At 42.3% G+C, this 14,509-nt stretch overlaps 1 protein-coding gene across 2 annotated transcripts in view; it reads right to left on the bottom strand.

Annotated features, from left to right (window-relative positions):
• EBF2 (EBF transcription factor 2) overlaps window positions 1-14,509 on the bottom strand; it is a 210,109-nt gene that overhangs the window by 191,189 nt on the left and 4,411 nt on the right. Inside the window, exons 4-6 of one of the 2 annotated variants that reach the window (XM_049866361.1) lie at window positions 14,344-14,399; window positions 13,772-13,845; window positions 7,538-7,606 (exon numbers count right to left, since the gene is read on the bottom strand). In XM_049866361.1, the coding sequence (XP_049722318.1) occupies window positions 7,538-7,606; window positions 13,772-13,845; window positions 14,344-14,399 (199 nt within the window). The remainder of the gene's footprint in view (window positions 1-7,537; window positions 7,607-13,771; window positions 13,846-14,343; window positions 14,400-14,509) is intronic. The other variant, XM_049866362.1, reaches the window with a different exon arrangement.

The following is a 14,509-nucleotide window of genomic DNA, read 5'->3' as shown; positions in this document are numbered from 1 at the left end:
TTTTCTTTCTAAACTATAAGCTTTTTATGGGAAAGCTTTGTGTCTATTTAATCTCATTATCTCTAGGAGCACTTTGCAAAGTCTATGACATAATGGGCCCTCAATAAATATTTACTGAATTACAGGAGAGTAAGTATTCAATCTGCTTTACAACCCTACATATCTGTTCTTGGTGTTGTTTTATACCAACCTGCCACTGGGGACAAGACTGCTATATAAGATTGCTAAGCAGTTGTCAAATACAGGTAGTTACAACAAAGGTCCTGTGTGAACTGGCAAAGGACTTAGCTGTCCACTCTCTTCAAATGACTATTCTTGGCAGTCAGAGATTAACCTGTCAACTAATATTTACTGAGCTCTATAGGATAGTCTGGATAGTCACTGTGGGAGAGACAGAATAATAGTAACTGTTATTTTTTTAAACATCTCTGTGTCACACGTTGTGTGGACATCTTATATATATTAACATATATAATACATCATGAAGGAGATAGTAATATTAATGCCAAATATTAGAGTCAAAACTTAAACGACATATGGTATCTGGAATTCAAGAGTTATAGCTGGGAATGTCAGGCAAGCGTGAATTGGTAAAAAGCTAACAACACCCATGTACGTACCAACAAGCGTGAGTATATGTGATAAATGTCAAGTTGAAAGACTTTGGCTATAAGAGTTGATATCTTTGAGGAGACAGAATCTGAACTCAGCCTTGAAAAAGAGATAAGATTTATATTGGCAGAGAGCTTGGGGAGGTAGAAATGTGGTATTCCAGGGAGAAATGGTGTGTACAAAGAAGATGAAATATTCGAGGTCTGTTGGATGGGACAGAGGATTCATAGAGAAAGAAATGATGAGACTAGAAAGTTGGAACTTATCTACCACCCACCTACCTAATCTTCAAGTATTTTTCACAGTTTGTAAATACATGTTTATTTGTGTGATTATTTAAGCTGTAAGCTCCATGAAAGTAGGCACCATGCCTGTTATATTCCCTGCTGGTACCTCAGTGCCAGAAGTTCACAAATATTTGCTTAGTAACTGAATAACAGAAGGAATTACAAAATGAACAAAGCATGAAATGAACTAATTTATAGCTGACTAAGCTAGTTTGTGTCATATCCTAAAGCTCATCAAGTCCAGGTAGGCTGGTGAGTCAAGTGGACTGAGCATAATGCTTAAAAACTAACGGCAGGACTGAACGTACTAACTCTGCAGTACCATCCCTTTAGCTACCTGGAGGACAGTGATTTTCCCTGAGGAAACTGAGTTTCTTTTTTCAACTGCTTGGCTCAGACAGTCCTCCAATGAAGTGCTTCAGCCCAAAGGGGTGTTTTTTTTCCAGACCAGCAAGCAGCAGAGTCCCTTCTCCTACCTGTATCTCCCTGAAATGACCAAAAAACTGGCAAAGGCCCTGGTAGAAAACAAAAGAACATGAAAGAATGATGCATTCATAGTGGGGAGATAATCTCTGTGTTTTAGTAAGAAAATCTGAACCCCCCCCCCCGAGGGAATGAAATTTTCACTAAAAATTAAAAATTGCCCCAGACCAAACTTTTGTAGACTCTTTCCCACACTGAGCTTCCCTATAGTGGAGATGGGGAGTCTGGGCACAGAACAGAAGGCATATGTTAATAAAAAAAAAAAAAAAAAAAATTTTTTTTTTTTTGTTAATAGCTCCTGTAAATTATTGATGAGCAAGGATGATGAATTAGCATGCCCAGCACCCTAATCTGACCCCTGAGCTAGGATCAGAGAAATCAGAGCTGGGAGGAAATGTAAAGGTCACCCATTAACCCAGCAAACTTCATTTTATAGATAGAGAAACTGAGGCCCAGAAAGAAGGCTACATGACCTCTGTAGCATTATACAGCTAGTCAGTGAACAATCTGGGACCAGAAGCAGGTCTCCCGATCCTTATGCATGATCCTTTCTGCTGTTCCACACTGCTTCTCAGTCACATTGGGGACTGATATTGCATCAAGCCAGTCACAAGGCTGAATGTGACTTGTACAGAGTTAATCGATAGTTCAGGGGTCAACAACACCCACCACTTCCCAGAGAACAACTCCCCTCTTTAATGTTCCTACCAGGAGTTCTTCCAAGTAATTTCACTGATACTACACAAGTCCTTTCCATTCTTTAACAATTCTAAATTCTGGACAATTTTTCTTTCTACTTGCCAAAATCTTTTTCTCTATAATTTCCACCCTTTAACTAAACTCAAGTTTCACCCATGAAACTGGCTGTGTTACCTTGGCTGAATTACCTAACTTCTTAAGACTAATTTGAGACTTTCTGTAAAATTGAGACTTTCATGTTGAAGATTAATTAAGAAAATTACTTAATTAACATAAATTGCTTAGCACAATGCCCAACACACAATAAACGTCAAGTAAATGTTAGATAAATGTTTATTATTAGCCTTATCCATCCTTCTGAGAGCCAGAATTCTTTATTCAGGGGGTATCACTGCTGATATATCTGGCTTGCTCATGTTCAGGGACAGGGAGGGAGCCTGAAAGCCTGTCTTGAGTAGCCTTGGACCACAGGCATCTGCCATGCTTTATGGGCATAAAGCTCACCTAGAGCTCAACTCCAACTACTACCCAAAAACTACTTCTATGCTGAAAGGGACAGTGGGATCAAAAGCAGACTGTCCACAGATCAAGAATGGATTAATATAGAAATAACAGAAAGAAAAAAACTCCAGTGTCCCAGATTAATGAGATACTGTCTAGCTTGCATGGCAGGTGGGCAAGGGTTTTATGCCTCATAATTATCCTCTAAAATAACATTTCACTAGAGTTAAGTGATTAACTTGGTAGAGGACTAGCATGGATGGCCCACAGGAAAGAGGCAGAAAGAGGCAGGAAGGAAGAGCAAATGAGATGGCAGAGGAAGTGCAAAGGAGAACCTTGGCTAGAGGCAAGGGCAGCAGGTGAGGACTCAGTGACAAGATGGAGGCAGGAGAAAACTTTTTAAAAAAAAAGGAGGGAAGGAGATAACTGCAGGAAAATCCCTCATAGGCAACTAAACACCAGATATTTTTTAGTAAACCTTTTGAATGAGGGCCATTCTGTTGTTTGCTTGACTTCTAGAAAAAGAAAATAAACAAACCCCATCCATCTAACACTTAAAATGGTCCTCTGGGAACAGAGCTCTTAAATATTGAGACCAACATCCCAGCACAAAAGACTAGAACATTTAGCATGTGAAAAATAGGTTGGACCTGCTCTTTTAATAGGAAACACCTCACCAGTATGCACACGGGCCAGGGTAGCCTGCAAAGACTCAAAAGGAAATCTCCCCATCTCAAACCATCTGACTTTTTATGGAGCTACAAGGACAGAAATGAGAAGGAATCTTTTTCCTTCTCCCAAGTGTGTGAGTTGTTGCTGTTGCTAGGTGCCGTCGAGTCTGTCTGACTCATAGCAATCCTGCGTACAACAGAACAAAACACTGAGTAGTCCTGCGACATCCTCACAATTGTTGTTTTGCTTGAGTCCGTTGTTGCAGCTACCGTGTATGTTTGCAGCTGCTTCTTCTCATTTTGAATCATGCCACATCAGCAAATGAAGGTCCTGAAAGCTGGAACCCACATCAATAAAGTCAACTCTACTTTAAGGAAGAAGCTCTTCCGCGGTCGTCTTTGGAGTGCCTTCCAACCTGAGGGGCTCGCCTTCCGGTACTATATCAGACAATGTTCCACTGCTATTCATAAGGTTTTCAGTGGCTAATTTTTTTCAGAAGTAGACCGCCAAGTCCTTCTTCCTAGTCTGTCTTAGTCTGGAAGCTCAGCTGAAACCTTCCTACCATGGATAACCCTGTGGTATTTGAAATACAGATGACATAGCTTCCAGGATCACAGCAACATGCAAGCCACCACAGTACGACAAACTGACAAACATGTGAGACAAGTCCCCGAGGCTGTCCCTAAAATACACCTTCATGGACTACCAGATTATCCTGAGCCCCAGAGACTAAAGCGGATATTCAGAAGAAGCTTCTAGACAGAGAAGAGAGTTTGAAGAGGGCACAGCCCATGATAAATGAAGTTGAATCAGAGCTTCCCTCTGAAAACCACAAAATGTAAATCAGCTTGAACCTCTTCATTTTTATTTACCACACAGATATTTACAGACAAGATTATTACACAGTTAAGATATTATTGCTTTTGGTTTTGTTTTGTTCTGTTTTCCCAGACAATTTGGGTTTTTACAATAAAAATCAATAAACCCTACTCCCGCTCATATACAGGTATTTACACAGAAGGAAGGCTCTGCTGGGGGCTGAGATTTAGTAGCAAGTCCTGCTGGGCTGGATGTTGACCTGGCTTTGTGGAGACGGGTGTGGCTGCCCAAGAATGCACAAAGGCATGCTGAAAAGACAACTGAAAATAAAAAAGTTGTGAGTCTAGAGAGATCAGGGCAGGGAGCAATTTAGCAGCAAAAGAAAGTCCAAATTGGGGGCTACGTCTTAGAAAATGGAGAACTAAATAACTGATGGAAGATACCCCATTGTAGAACCCAAAGGTTTTCAATTAAGGAGCCACAAAGTAGTAAAAGCTGTTCTTACTATCTCAAGCAGCCTATTAGAAACTGAATATCTGCCCAGGATGTGGTCACAAGGCCAACTGAAAAGTCAACTTGTTTTATTTTTTAGCTGGAAATCTATCGAGTCAGTGTGGTAACGAGTCAGTGTGGTAACACTGGTTGCCTCATGCTGCTCAAAAACTTTGACTGGCCACTGACGACATCAAAGGCATTTCTGGGATGAGATTTTTATTTCCCATCCTATTACATGTCTTTGATTAATAAAAATAAAATTACAGCTGAATTATTACTCATTAATTGCAGTTTGGCTTGCAAAATCTTGCAAAACCCTGGATTCACTAAGAAAAAAAAAGGGGGGGTCCTTGGTGATGAAAAGTTTGGGAACCCTCAAGTCTCCCCCAGAACATGTAGAATTCCGAGAGAACAAATAGGCTTCCCTTGAGCCAGAGTGGAACATGCCTGTTGTGTGAGGAAACTCAAAGAGAGACAGTGTAAATTAACTGCATCTGGTTAGACTGGGTGAGAAGGGCGAGGAAATAATTAGCTGGCATTACAGGAACACGCGCAAAGAAGAGAGTTCCATATTTATTGAGAGGAAATCCAAAATACACCACTTTGCACCAGTTTGGTGCTCGTGGGAGAACTCATCACCTCCAAGTTAGCAGATGTTGAACCCAGGGACTACAAGCACAGTTCAACCAAGCCCCTAGATGACACAAACCACCCAAGCCACCTCCAACAAATGAAAACCTGACTTCATTCTCCTTTTGCTTCTTCAAATGAAGGCAAGAAGGCCAAGGTAAACCCAAGTGACATTCAGGAACAATAATGCAAGGTTTCCATGAGGAACAATATCATCAAACAAACCCCTACAATAAGCAAGCTAAACAAATGCATCTGTTTATAATAAAACAGGTTCTCTTAAAACCTGACACTGGTCCATCTACAGTACCCTTTGGTATGTATGTTTCCATGTGTAGACGTGCATCCTTTCGGAAGTAACACATATTTCAACTGATACAGAGACATCGATGGCCTGTTTTAGTGTACAAAGGATAGTAAAAATAAATGCCAGTCACATAAAACTCCATAACATGTAGCCAAGATACAATTCCCACCTTCTCAGAAGAATTTAAGGCATTCTAGCACAAGCTATGAAGGCACCTAATATGAAAATTTTTTCTCTCCAAAGATGCAAAAAGTCTGTGCTTTCTTTTGCCCTTGTGCATTACATAGGACGTAAGCATATTCGGCCATTATCAATGGATGCAGGTTACACGTCGTTTTTTTAAAGTAAGAACTGCTGCTCAGTGCAGAGTCTTTAAGATGTATGCTTATGAGAAGTAAGGTGCAGGTTAGCATTTTATAGGTTTGCAAACACTTCCAAGGCTGGTTTATGGAGTGTTTATTACAAGAAAAGATGTAGCATTCTTGAGGTTAGAGTACTTTAGTGAAAAAGACTATATGAAGATAAGCAAGCTCAGTCTACACACTAGAAAGGATGAAAAATTTGGAACTGCATCTAGGCAACCCTCTTATGCTTCAAATGCCCCGAGAGGATCCCAAGGGCATCCTTGGAAGGAGGTAAATTATGTCATGCGCAATCAGCAGATCCAACTGATAGCAGTTAGTATAGAAAGCAAACAATGCTGTGGCTGTGGCAGGAGTCAGTACAACCATGTTCTAGCACCAGCTCTGCCCCAACAAGCTGTATACCTGTGAGTAAGTCATGCCATCATTCCAGGGTTCAGCTTTTCCATTTATAAAATGAGGAAGACAGCAAACCCTAAAGAGTTCTTATAACTCCGTCAATGTCAGAAAAACTGAAGAAACTCCAACAGCAATCCACCTAAAATGGCACAGAAACCATACACATCCCACAAACATTTTCTATTTGGCTATCATCCTCCTCCAAGCATCTCAGAGACTATGGCAAGCCTGTCACTGCTCTTTCAGTAGCTTCAGGAAACCTACAGCAGTGGGCAGTGCCCTCTAACACATCACTATACTACTGAAAAACAAAGATGCTGAGTGCTTTGTCCAAGGTCAGTAGCTAGGACAGGACCAGAATTCCAGCCTCCTCATTCCTAGGGCTATACTATACTTTCCGTGAAGAAACAAGACGGGTTTTCTGGGAAGAATGCCAGAGGTTCCATTCTCCCAACTGAGAATTCACTGGAATATTGGAATAACAACTTCGGAGACTGTGGTCTCTCCAATCCATTTCAGGACCTGGCTAGAAATATAAAAACCCAAAGAAAGAAGCAACAGGGAATTACTCCGTTTTTTAACGAAAGAGAAAAAATTAGGGGTGGGAATATGGGGTTTCTTAAAAATTACATGATTGCTAGAAGTTAATTTGGTATTTCTTAGTTGGTTTGTAAGTTCTGTTTCCAATCACAAAAACAGACAGCTGAGGATGCCTAAATCACATTTCAATGAATTAGCATCTTGTCCCAAAGAATCTTTCCCACTCTGAACATGACATAGAACCCAGAATGTAGTCCTTCATGGTAGAAAGGAATCTCACTCAATGCAACAGAGAGCTTGTCACAATTCCCTAAACCATAATCAAAACTGACACTCTTCAAGCCCAGCGGCAATCACCGAGAATGGTGTAGGGATTGCTGCGTAACTCGGGACATCTCACCCTGTCTAGGAAACTGATTGAGCCCATGATCCGCCAGATAGGAAGATGGCACTGTTGACCATTCTTCGCTATCCACAGACTTCTTATTAAGCTGAAGTTACTGCCCTGGAAAAGAATACCATCATAGATTTCAAGGCATATACTCAAATGGAAGGTTCTGACATCTTCCAAGAAAGGCCAACCAGAAAGAGGACACACGTGTTGGACTAGTTTAATGCCTTAGGATAATATGAAACCAACCTTATGCCAAAGCACCAAATGATTAGTACTCAGGGTTGAGACTGAAGAAAGAAAGAAACCAACAATGAGAAAAATCACATTTTGTCCCTACCTGTCGATGATGACAGGGTCTGAAGGAGTCTCATTTCGGTTTCCACAACTTTTCTTTTCACAACATCGACTGTAGATTGGAAAGGAACCAAAAGAGTAAAATTTATTGAATCAAGAAAACACAATGATCATGCAATGTAAGAACATTCACAAAAATGAGTACATCTTAAGTAGCTTCCTAACTTTAAGCTGCTTGAAAGCAGAATTTGGCCATATTATAAATAAATAAATAAAACACTGAACTTGGAGCCAAAAGATACTCACTCAAATTCTCTATAATTTATAAGCTCGGTGATTCTTAGCAAATTGAAACTTACCCGAGAGCCATACTTATAATCTGAACCACAGACAGTTGAGTTTAAAGATCTATAAGGCCACTTCCAGCTCAGTGTTCAATGATTTTTATAAGTGTATATAAAGAAAAAAAATTTTTTTTTCTTTATACTTGAGGTCTTTGTGTCTCAGTAAATATTTGAAGAAAAAGAGCAAAGGAAAATGTATAAAATAGACCACAAGTAGCTGCCTGGGTTATTATAAACCTTATTTATATGACATCTTTCTCCAGAGAACTCGGTGTACTTTATAAACATGTGTTCATTCATTCATTCCCATCATTTTCAAAAGCTGATGGAAGAAGACCAGAACTATGATATACATTTTAAAGTTGGAAGAAAACAAGACAGGAAGCTTCAGGATAATCTTGCCAATAATTTTCACCAAGTCTGGAACAGAAATGGAACTCAGCAAGTGAACATATTGAAAACTCTACCTCCCAAAAATTCTACCTAGAAACATGCTAGGTACTCGGTAGAAGCTCAATAAATGCTTGCGGAATTATGTGAGAGCAAGAGAAAAGGAAGAACCCCTAGAGCAACTACAGCAGGAAGGAAACACTCAGAAGGACCTGAGCAGAGCAAAACACTCCAATCCAAAGGTATCTGTGTGAAATACCTAGACAAATGTGAAAAGGGCAAAGGAAGCTTGGTGGTGGGGAAACACTAGGGAATTCCCTCCCCATCTTGCCTGTTGGCTGCTTGTCAGGACCACAAACTTCTGAATACTTCGCAGCTAATTTCAAGTGCACAGTCCACTATCAGCTGTAACTGATGAAGGATCTAACCTTGAAATGGCTTATAAGAAAAACATTATTGTCCATACCAGTTGGAGAATATGCCTAATAAATGTTAGTAATAACCAAACTATATGTGAATACTGCCCTTCCCATGACAGTTTCTCTCTATTTTTTTTTTAAAGATTGACACGGTGCAATAAAAAGGTTGCTGAGCTGGGACTCAGGGCTTTGGAGTCTAACACAACTCTGTCACTAACCGGATGCATGAATTTAGTCAAATCTCTTTAACCCTCTGGGTTTTGCCTGCCTTATATAAAAAATGAAAATGTTGGACTATATAATCTCCAGAATCCCTTGCAGCTTTAAGAAATCCATGAGGGTGAGATTCCCTACCTGCCCTACAAATGAGAGGGCAGGGGGGTGAGGAAAAGAGAGAGCCCGTGTGGCAGCAGGGACTCAAAAGCCCAGTCACAGATTTGCTGCGTGGCTCTCTACAGTCCATTTGCCCTCTCTGACCCTCCACAGAATTTTTTTTAAATAAATATTTAAAAACCTAAAAGCCCATCTCTCTCAGACAGTGATGTGTGGATTATTCAGTAAATGACTCCAACATTCTCAGAAAGTAAAATATCTTGAGAAATGCTAGAAATGTTCACCAAATGGGCACAATGAGGTTTTAAGAAACTTAATCAAATTAGTAGGAAGTAAAAGAAAAATTGTCCCAATTTTCTTAAATACCAGAGGTAGCCACTGGAATTTTCTGAGATAATATTTTGCCTTTGAAATTATATTAGGTCTTAGCTTTTAAAATTTCAAGCTGTCCCAAGATTAACACCAATAAAAATGCTGGCCAGCTGCCCTCCCACCCTGCAATACCCAAGTCTCTCTTCCCAACTCCCCACCCCCACCCATTTCCATGCCCCACCTCTTCTATTTCTAAAGCAAAACTCTTTTCTTAGTAACACGATTTTAAAAGACTCATACATGCTAGTTACCTAAAGACATTCCAGCTAAACTCTTCTTGGACATCACCAGCAGGACAACCTAACCCCAAATATGTGTACCATGCCAGGCACAATTTAATGACAGGCACACACGTTGTCAGAATATGCCAATCTGTTTAGTTTGGGTAGGAATGATTGAGGAGGCCGAGTAAGTTTGCAAAATTGCTCAGCTGAATTCAGCTGCTTTCCATGGGGATTTCCTCCGGAGGAGAAGAAAAACAGATAAAAATTTAAGCCTGGAGCCAGTATAACGCAATGTGGGGGATCAACCCAGGGAAGGAAGTGATATGCAAAGAAAAAATGCAGAGAAACTTTAGGATGCAGTCTTCCATTTTCCAACAGTACGCTATTTAAACATAATCTCCAATGTTAATATCAGTGTGTAGCAGAAATAGAAGACATTCACTTGGCTGTTGAACTATAACAGCAAAGGTATAAAAGCAGTACAGTTTAGCTATGTTTGCTCCCACTTGAGAGCTTCTTAAAATTTCTCTGGGTCTCTAAGTTAACTGAAGCTAATTCTTTTCTTCTTTTTTAAAAGAAAAAGCCTCATCAATATGCCCTAGTGGTTCTTTATTTTGTTTCTTAAAGAGCATTCAGTCCTCATGCCGTCGATATTATCACAAGCAACGGGAAGTGGAGAGAGTTGAAGGTGCGCATAGGCCCAGGCTCCCGAACAAGCGCTCTGAAAAAAAAAGATACCTGATGCTAAGGAACTGGGTGTCTGAATTACTCACACTAAAAACTGGACTCTCCCTCCCCTTTGCTATACAGACATAGCCTGAATGACCAACTTCAGATTAACTACTCTAGTTAAAAGTCTTTAGGGTTCTTTTCTAACGGGAAAGTTGCAAGGTCTGAAGTTCCTGACAAGTGTTTTTAAAAACTGAAAGTGACTGTCAAAGAAGAAAAAAATAAAACAGAAGAACAAACCCAAATTCGCAATAGGTTGAAACTGTGTTCCTATCACGGAGAGGCTCAGAGATGCTCTTTTTTCCTGATGAATGAAAATGAAAGCTGTTTCTCTGTTTGGCTTAGTTTGACTTATTTTATCCTAGTGCTTATTTGGAGACTCTTTTACCTGAAACACTCTCAATTTGCTTACAGGCCTCTTGTATTGTCCCTAACTCTACATGGAGTCTTTGAAGAGGGAAAGAGAGCAAATAAAACAAGTGCGTGTTTGTGGGGGGAGGGGAGAAGATTGGGTATGAGAAGTTTTATTACAATCCTGAATCTTACCTAAAAGAGGGATGAGGAATGGCAGGGGGAAAAGAAGAAGAAGAAGAAAAAAAAGCCCCCCGCCATGGACACAGGGTGTCCAGTCAGCCAAACTCCTGTTCAAGACAAGCTAACGTGTCCCTTTCCCCTCCGAAACGGTTTTTAAAATTCAACCCTCAACTTTCAAAAATCTGTCTCTAATTTCAAACTCAAATAAGCGCACAGCATGGTGGCTTTTGTTGTGTTTTCTTCTCTCCAACTCCTCCCTGCGATTGCATAACAAAAGTGTCTAAATTCACACCATCTGGCCGATAAAGACACTGGCCCCACTGCCCGGCTGGCCCATCTGATTAGGGCCCTGTCTAGCCTGAGCCTTGTGGCGAAAAGTCACAGCTGTGGGGTTTGCTCGCGCTCAATACAACTCTGTTATTAGCCAGCTGTAGGCCTTGAGACGACTTCTGTTCAAATTATAATATCTTTTAACCCTCTGAGCATTGAGGGCACAGAGGTGGCTGGCAGCGACATAACAACTAGAGTTCTCCTTGCTAATAATTGGCAAAGTGAACTAAAGCAGGGAAGAGAGGAGCAGAGACAATTGGGGGAGAAAAAGTTATTCCTAAAGAGATTTATTTTCTCCTCTTGCTTTGTTCCCACCTTGAAGCTAAACACCAATTTATGAGCCTTTTACTAAAGATCACAGAACAGAAAACCATCGGGGGAGGTGCCCAGGTATGCCAAAGAACACCATGCAAATGAGACTAACTACAAGCAATGACTGCTGGGGAAGTAGGCAACTGATTCATCCCTCAATCATTGGCTGCTCTAACTGGCTGGGAAACTGTGGGGGAAGGAACTGTTTTTCCCATACTGGAGGATCAACCAGCTCTAACTGACAGATTGAATGAGAACTTCCCTTTTAGTCGCATCCAATACTCACCACCACTCCACCTCAGCTCCCACAACGCACACACACACACACACACACACTGCAGATACAGTAACCATCCAATGATCATTTATTTACCCATAATTAATATTTGTTTTTAAATTCTTGTTTGGGAAGGAAATATCGAGCACTTTCTCAGGTCTCAAATGCAGAGAAGTTACAGTACATTAAATTTTTATATTGTGTTACTAATGCAGACTAAACTAGAGGGTTTAAAAATTGATGCTGCTTCTTAAACAGCATAAAATGAGGAGGATTTGATAGGGCTTAAAAATAAAAATGTCAGCCTTAACTACAGTTGGATGGGGCATGCAAGTATTATTTAAAGTGATAGGTATAATTCGTCAGAAAATGGGCCAGGTTTCTGTTGTTTTGTTTTTTGTCTTGTTGTGTTTTCTTCTGTGCCCTTTTAAGAAGGTAATCGCTCCAAATAAAGACATTTAGAAGTGTGAAGAGGAGAAAAAAACTGCTCTTTGATTAGCCGAGCAATTCAAAGCATTCTATTTAATCTAGGAATTATATAGAAGTACAACTTGAAATTGCATTTTCTTTCTTAACTAATCTAGCAAAGGGTACCACTCAGCGTCCCCTGGATAACTCCACTGCCCAACTCCTCACCCGGACCACTCAGGCACAGAAGCCTCAATTGCCCTCAGCTGAGGCCACTGGCAGAGTTGAACTTTGCATTTGGCAAGTCTGTTTTTCTAATACTTGGTCAAAACCAAAACAAACATGTCTGATTGTTATGGTTTCATTCTGACTAGGTCCGGGAGGGGGGACAGGTCTGCCGGGAGCTGCCCATAAAACAGTTTGTACTAAATCAGACTGCCTGCAATTACCCCAAACTAGCAAGTCTGGAGTTGGAAGACATTCACTGAAGCAATAGCTGAGTAAGAATTGAGGCTTTCCCTCCAATACAAGATCCTAGGGGAAGAAAAATGCATATGGAATACACATTTAAATTTAATAGTAAAATTACCACACTCTTCCAAGAGTTTCTTTTTTATATCGTTTCTCACTCTTGTGAGATCCCCAACACTCAGCCTGGTATACAGATGCGCTCAATAAACATTTGTTGAAAAATGAATAAGTGTGTGGGCGAATTTGTTCTGATTTTTTATTTTCTTTTAGTCAAGCAGAAGAAAGGGGGCAATCTTCAGGACCGAAAATGGAATACATTGTGTCTCTGAAAAGAAGACGGGAAACGGTGTAGAAAGGAGAATAGGCCGCACCTTTCACAACTTGTCCGTCAGAACCCAGTTGTTGCTCCAGATCCCACATTCGCCAGGGTCTTATCCCTGCCCCTCCCACCCACCCCTGGGGAACCTTGCTGGCCTTTACCGGGCAATTCTGCCTAGCCTGAGAAACTCTCAGGCATGTGAAATCATAGGAGTGGCGACTTCCCTGAAGGAAGGAAATGGTCCCGCATCACAGACAGGTGCCTCAGTGAAGGGAAGCGCCCAGAAACGGGGGGGGCTCGACCCTCTGGCGGTCCCTTGCCCAGACTGAGTGCTTCCAGTACTTTGACTGGAAGTGAATCGGTAACTCCACAAGTGGCCCCACAATGAAATCTACCCCTAGAGCGCAGGTCACGTGGGAACCGAGCAGCCCCTGGCCTGGCTCGGAGGTGGTTTCGGGGAAAACCCCCGATTCCAAACCCAGCGTGGGGCTGCGGGGGACCTCAAGCGCTGCAGCCAACCCAGGGACAGCGGAGGCTTTTCCGGTGACCGAGAATGTCCGGCGACGCCGGTGGAGTTGAAATCCTGAGTGTCTCTGGATTTTCTTTTCGAGTCCTTCTAACGGATCTGCCCCAAGAGCCTTGCCTTAAAGGGAGAAGGGTCTAGTGAACTAGGCCCCGGGCGAGTCTGCGGTCAAGGCCTCCCTTCCCGCTCACCATCTCTCCGAAAGGTAAGGCCCGGAGCCTCCTTGAGCCGGCCAGCCGCGGCTCACCTCTCTGGTTTTCCAGCAAAGCCCGGAGGAAAAGGCTGCTCTTACCTGCACATCACCTCGTGCGTAAGGAGAACTCGGCACATTTCCGGATTCTTATTCTGTCCCTCATAGGCGATGGGCTGCGGGGGCAGGGGCCGGGGGGGGGGGGCAGGAAGGGAGCAGAGGGACAAATAAAGAGGACACTTTAGAGCAAACACAACCATTTTTCCTCTTACCACCTGCTCCTTCACTGTGAGTTCCGGGAGCCGCACAGAACCTGAGCGGTTGCCAGGTTAATTAAAGCAAAATAACAATAGAAAAGTTCTTCCCACGGTGAGAAAATATTTCTCAGCAAAAGGTAACTTTGGGGGGGGGGGTGCTGAGTTTCCCAGTAATCGTTTCCTCGCCGCCTCCCTTTGCTCACCTTCGGCCGCCCCCCGTGTCTCCCCAGTCGGACAGAAATGGCACAGGACATTTTCTAGAGTGACGCGGTGCAAATTGCTGTGGAGGGGGTGTATGAAGCCTGACCCAGTAAATCATGGAGCGCGTGGTGGGGTCGAAGGGAGGCCAGAGGCTAACTAGTGGGAAAGGGGCGGCTGATATCGCGCCTGGAGAGACCGAGTGGCCGGCGAGCTCACCTGCTTGGTGACTGAGTCGATGAGCCTAACGTAGAGGTCCTGCTCCGTGCGGACGCCTGCAAGGGAGGGGGGACCGACGTTCACAACTCAGGAGCCGCTAAGCGCCTCCAGGCACCCCAAACCTGTCTCCGACGTGAGGCAAAGGCCCGGGCACCCTCTTCTGACT

The sequence above is a fragment of the Elephas maximus genome, chromosome 22, assembly GCF_024166365.1.
Source record: "Elephas maximus indicus isolate mEleMax1 chromosome 22, mEleMax1 primary haplotype, whole genome shotgun sequence".
Classification (NCBI taxonomy): Eukaryota; Metazoa; Chordata; class Mammalia; order Proboscidea; family Elephantidae; genus Elephas; species Elephas maximus.
The sequence above is the reverse complement of the archived record's forward strand: the minus strand, read 5'-3'. Positions and strand labels throughout refer to the sequence as shown.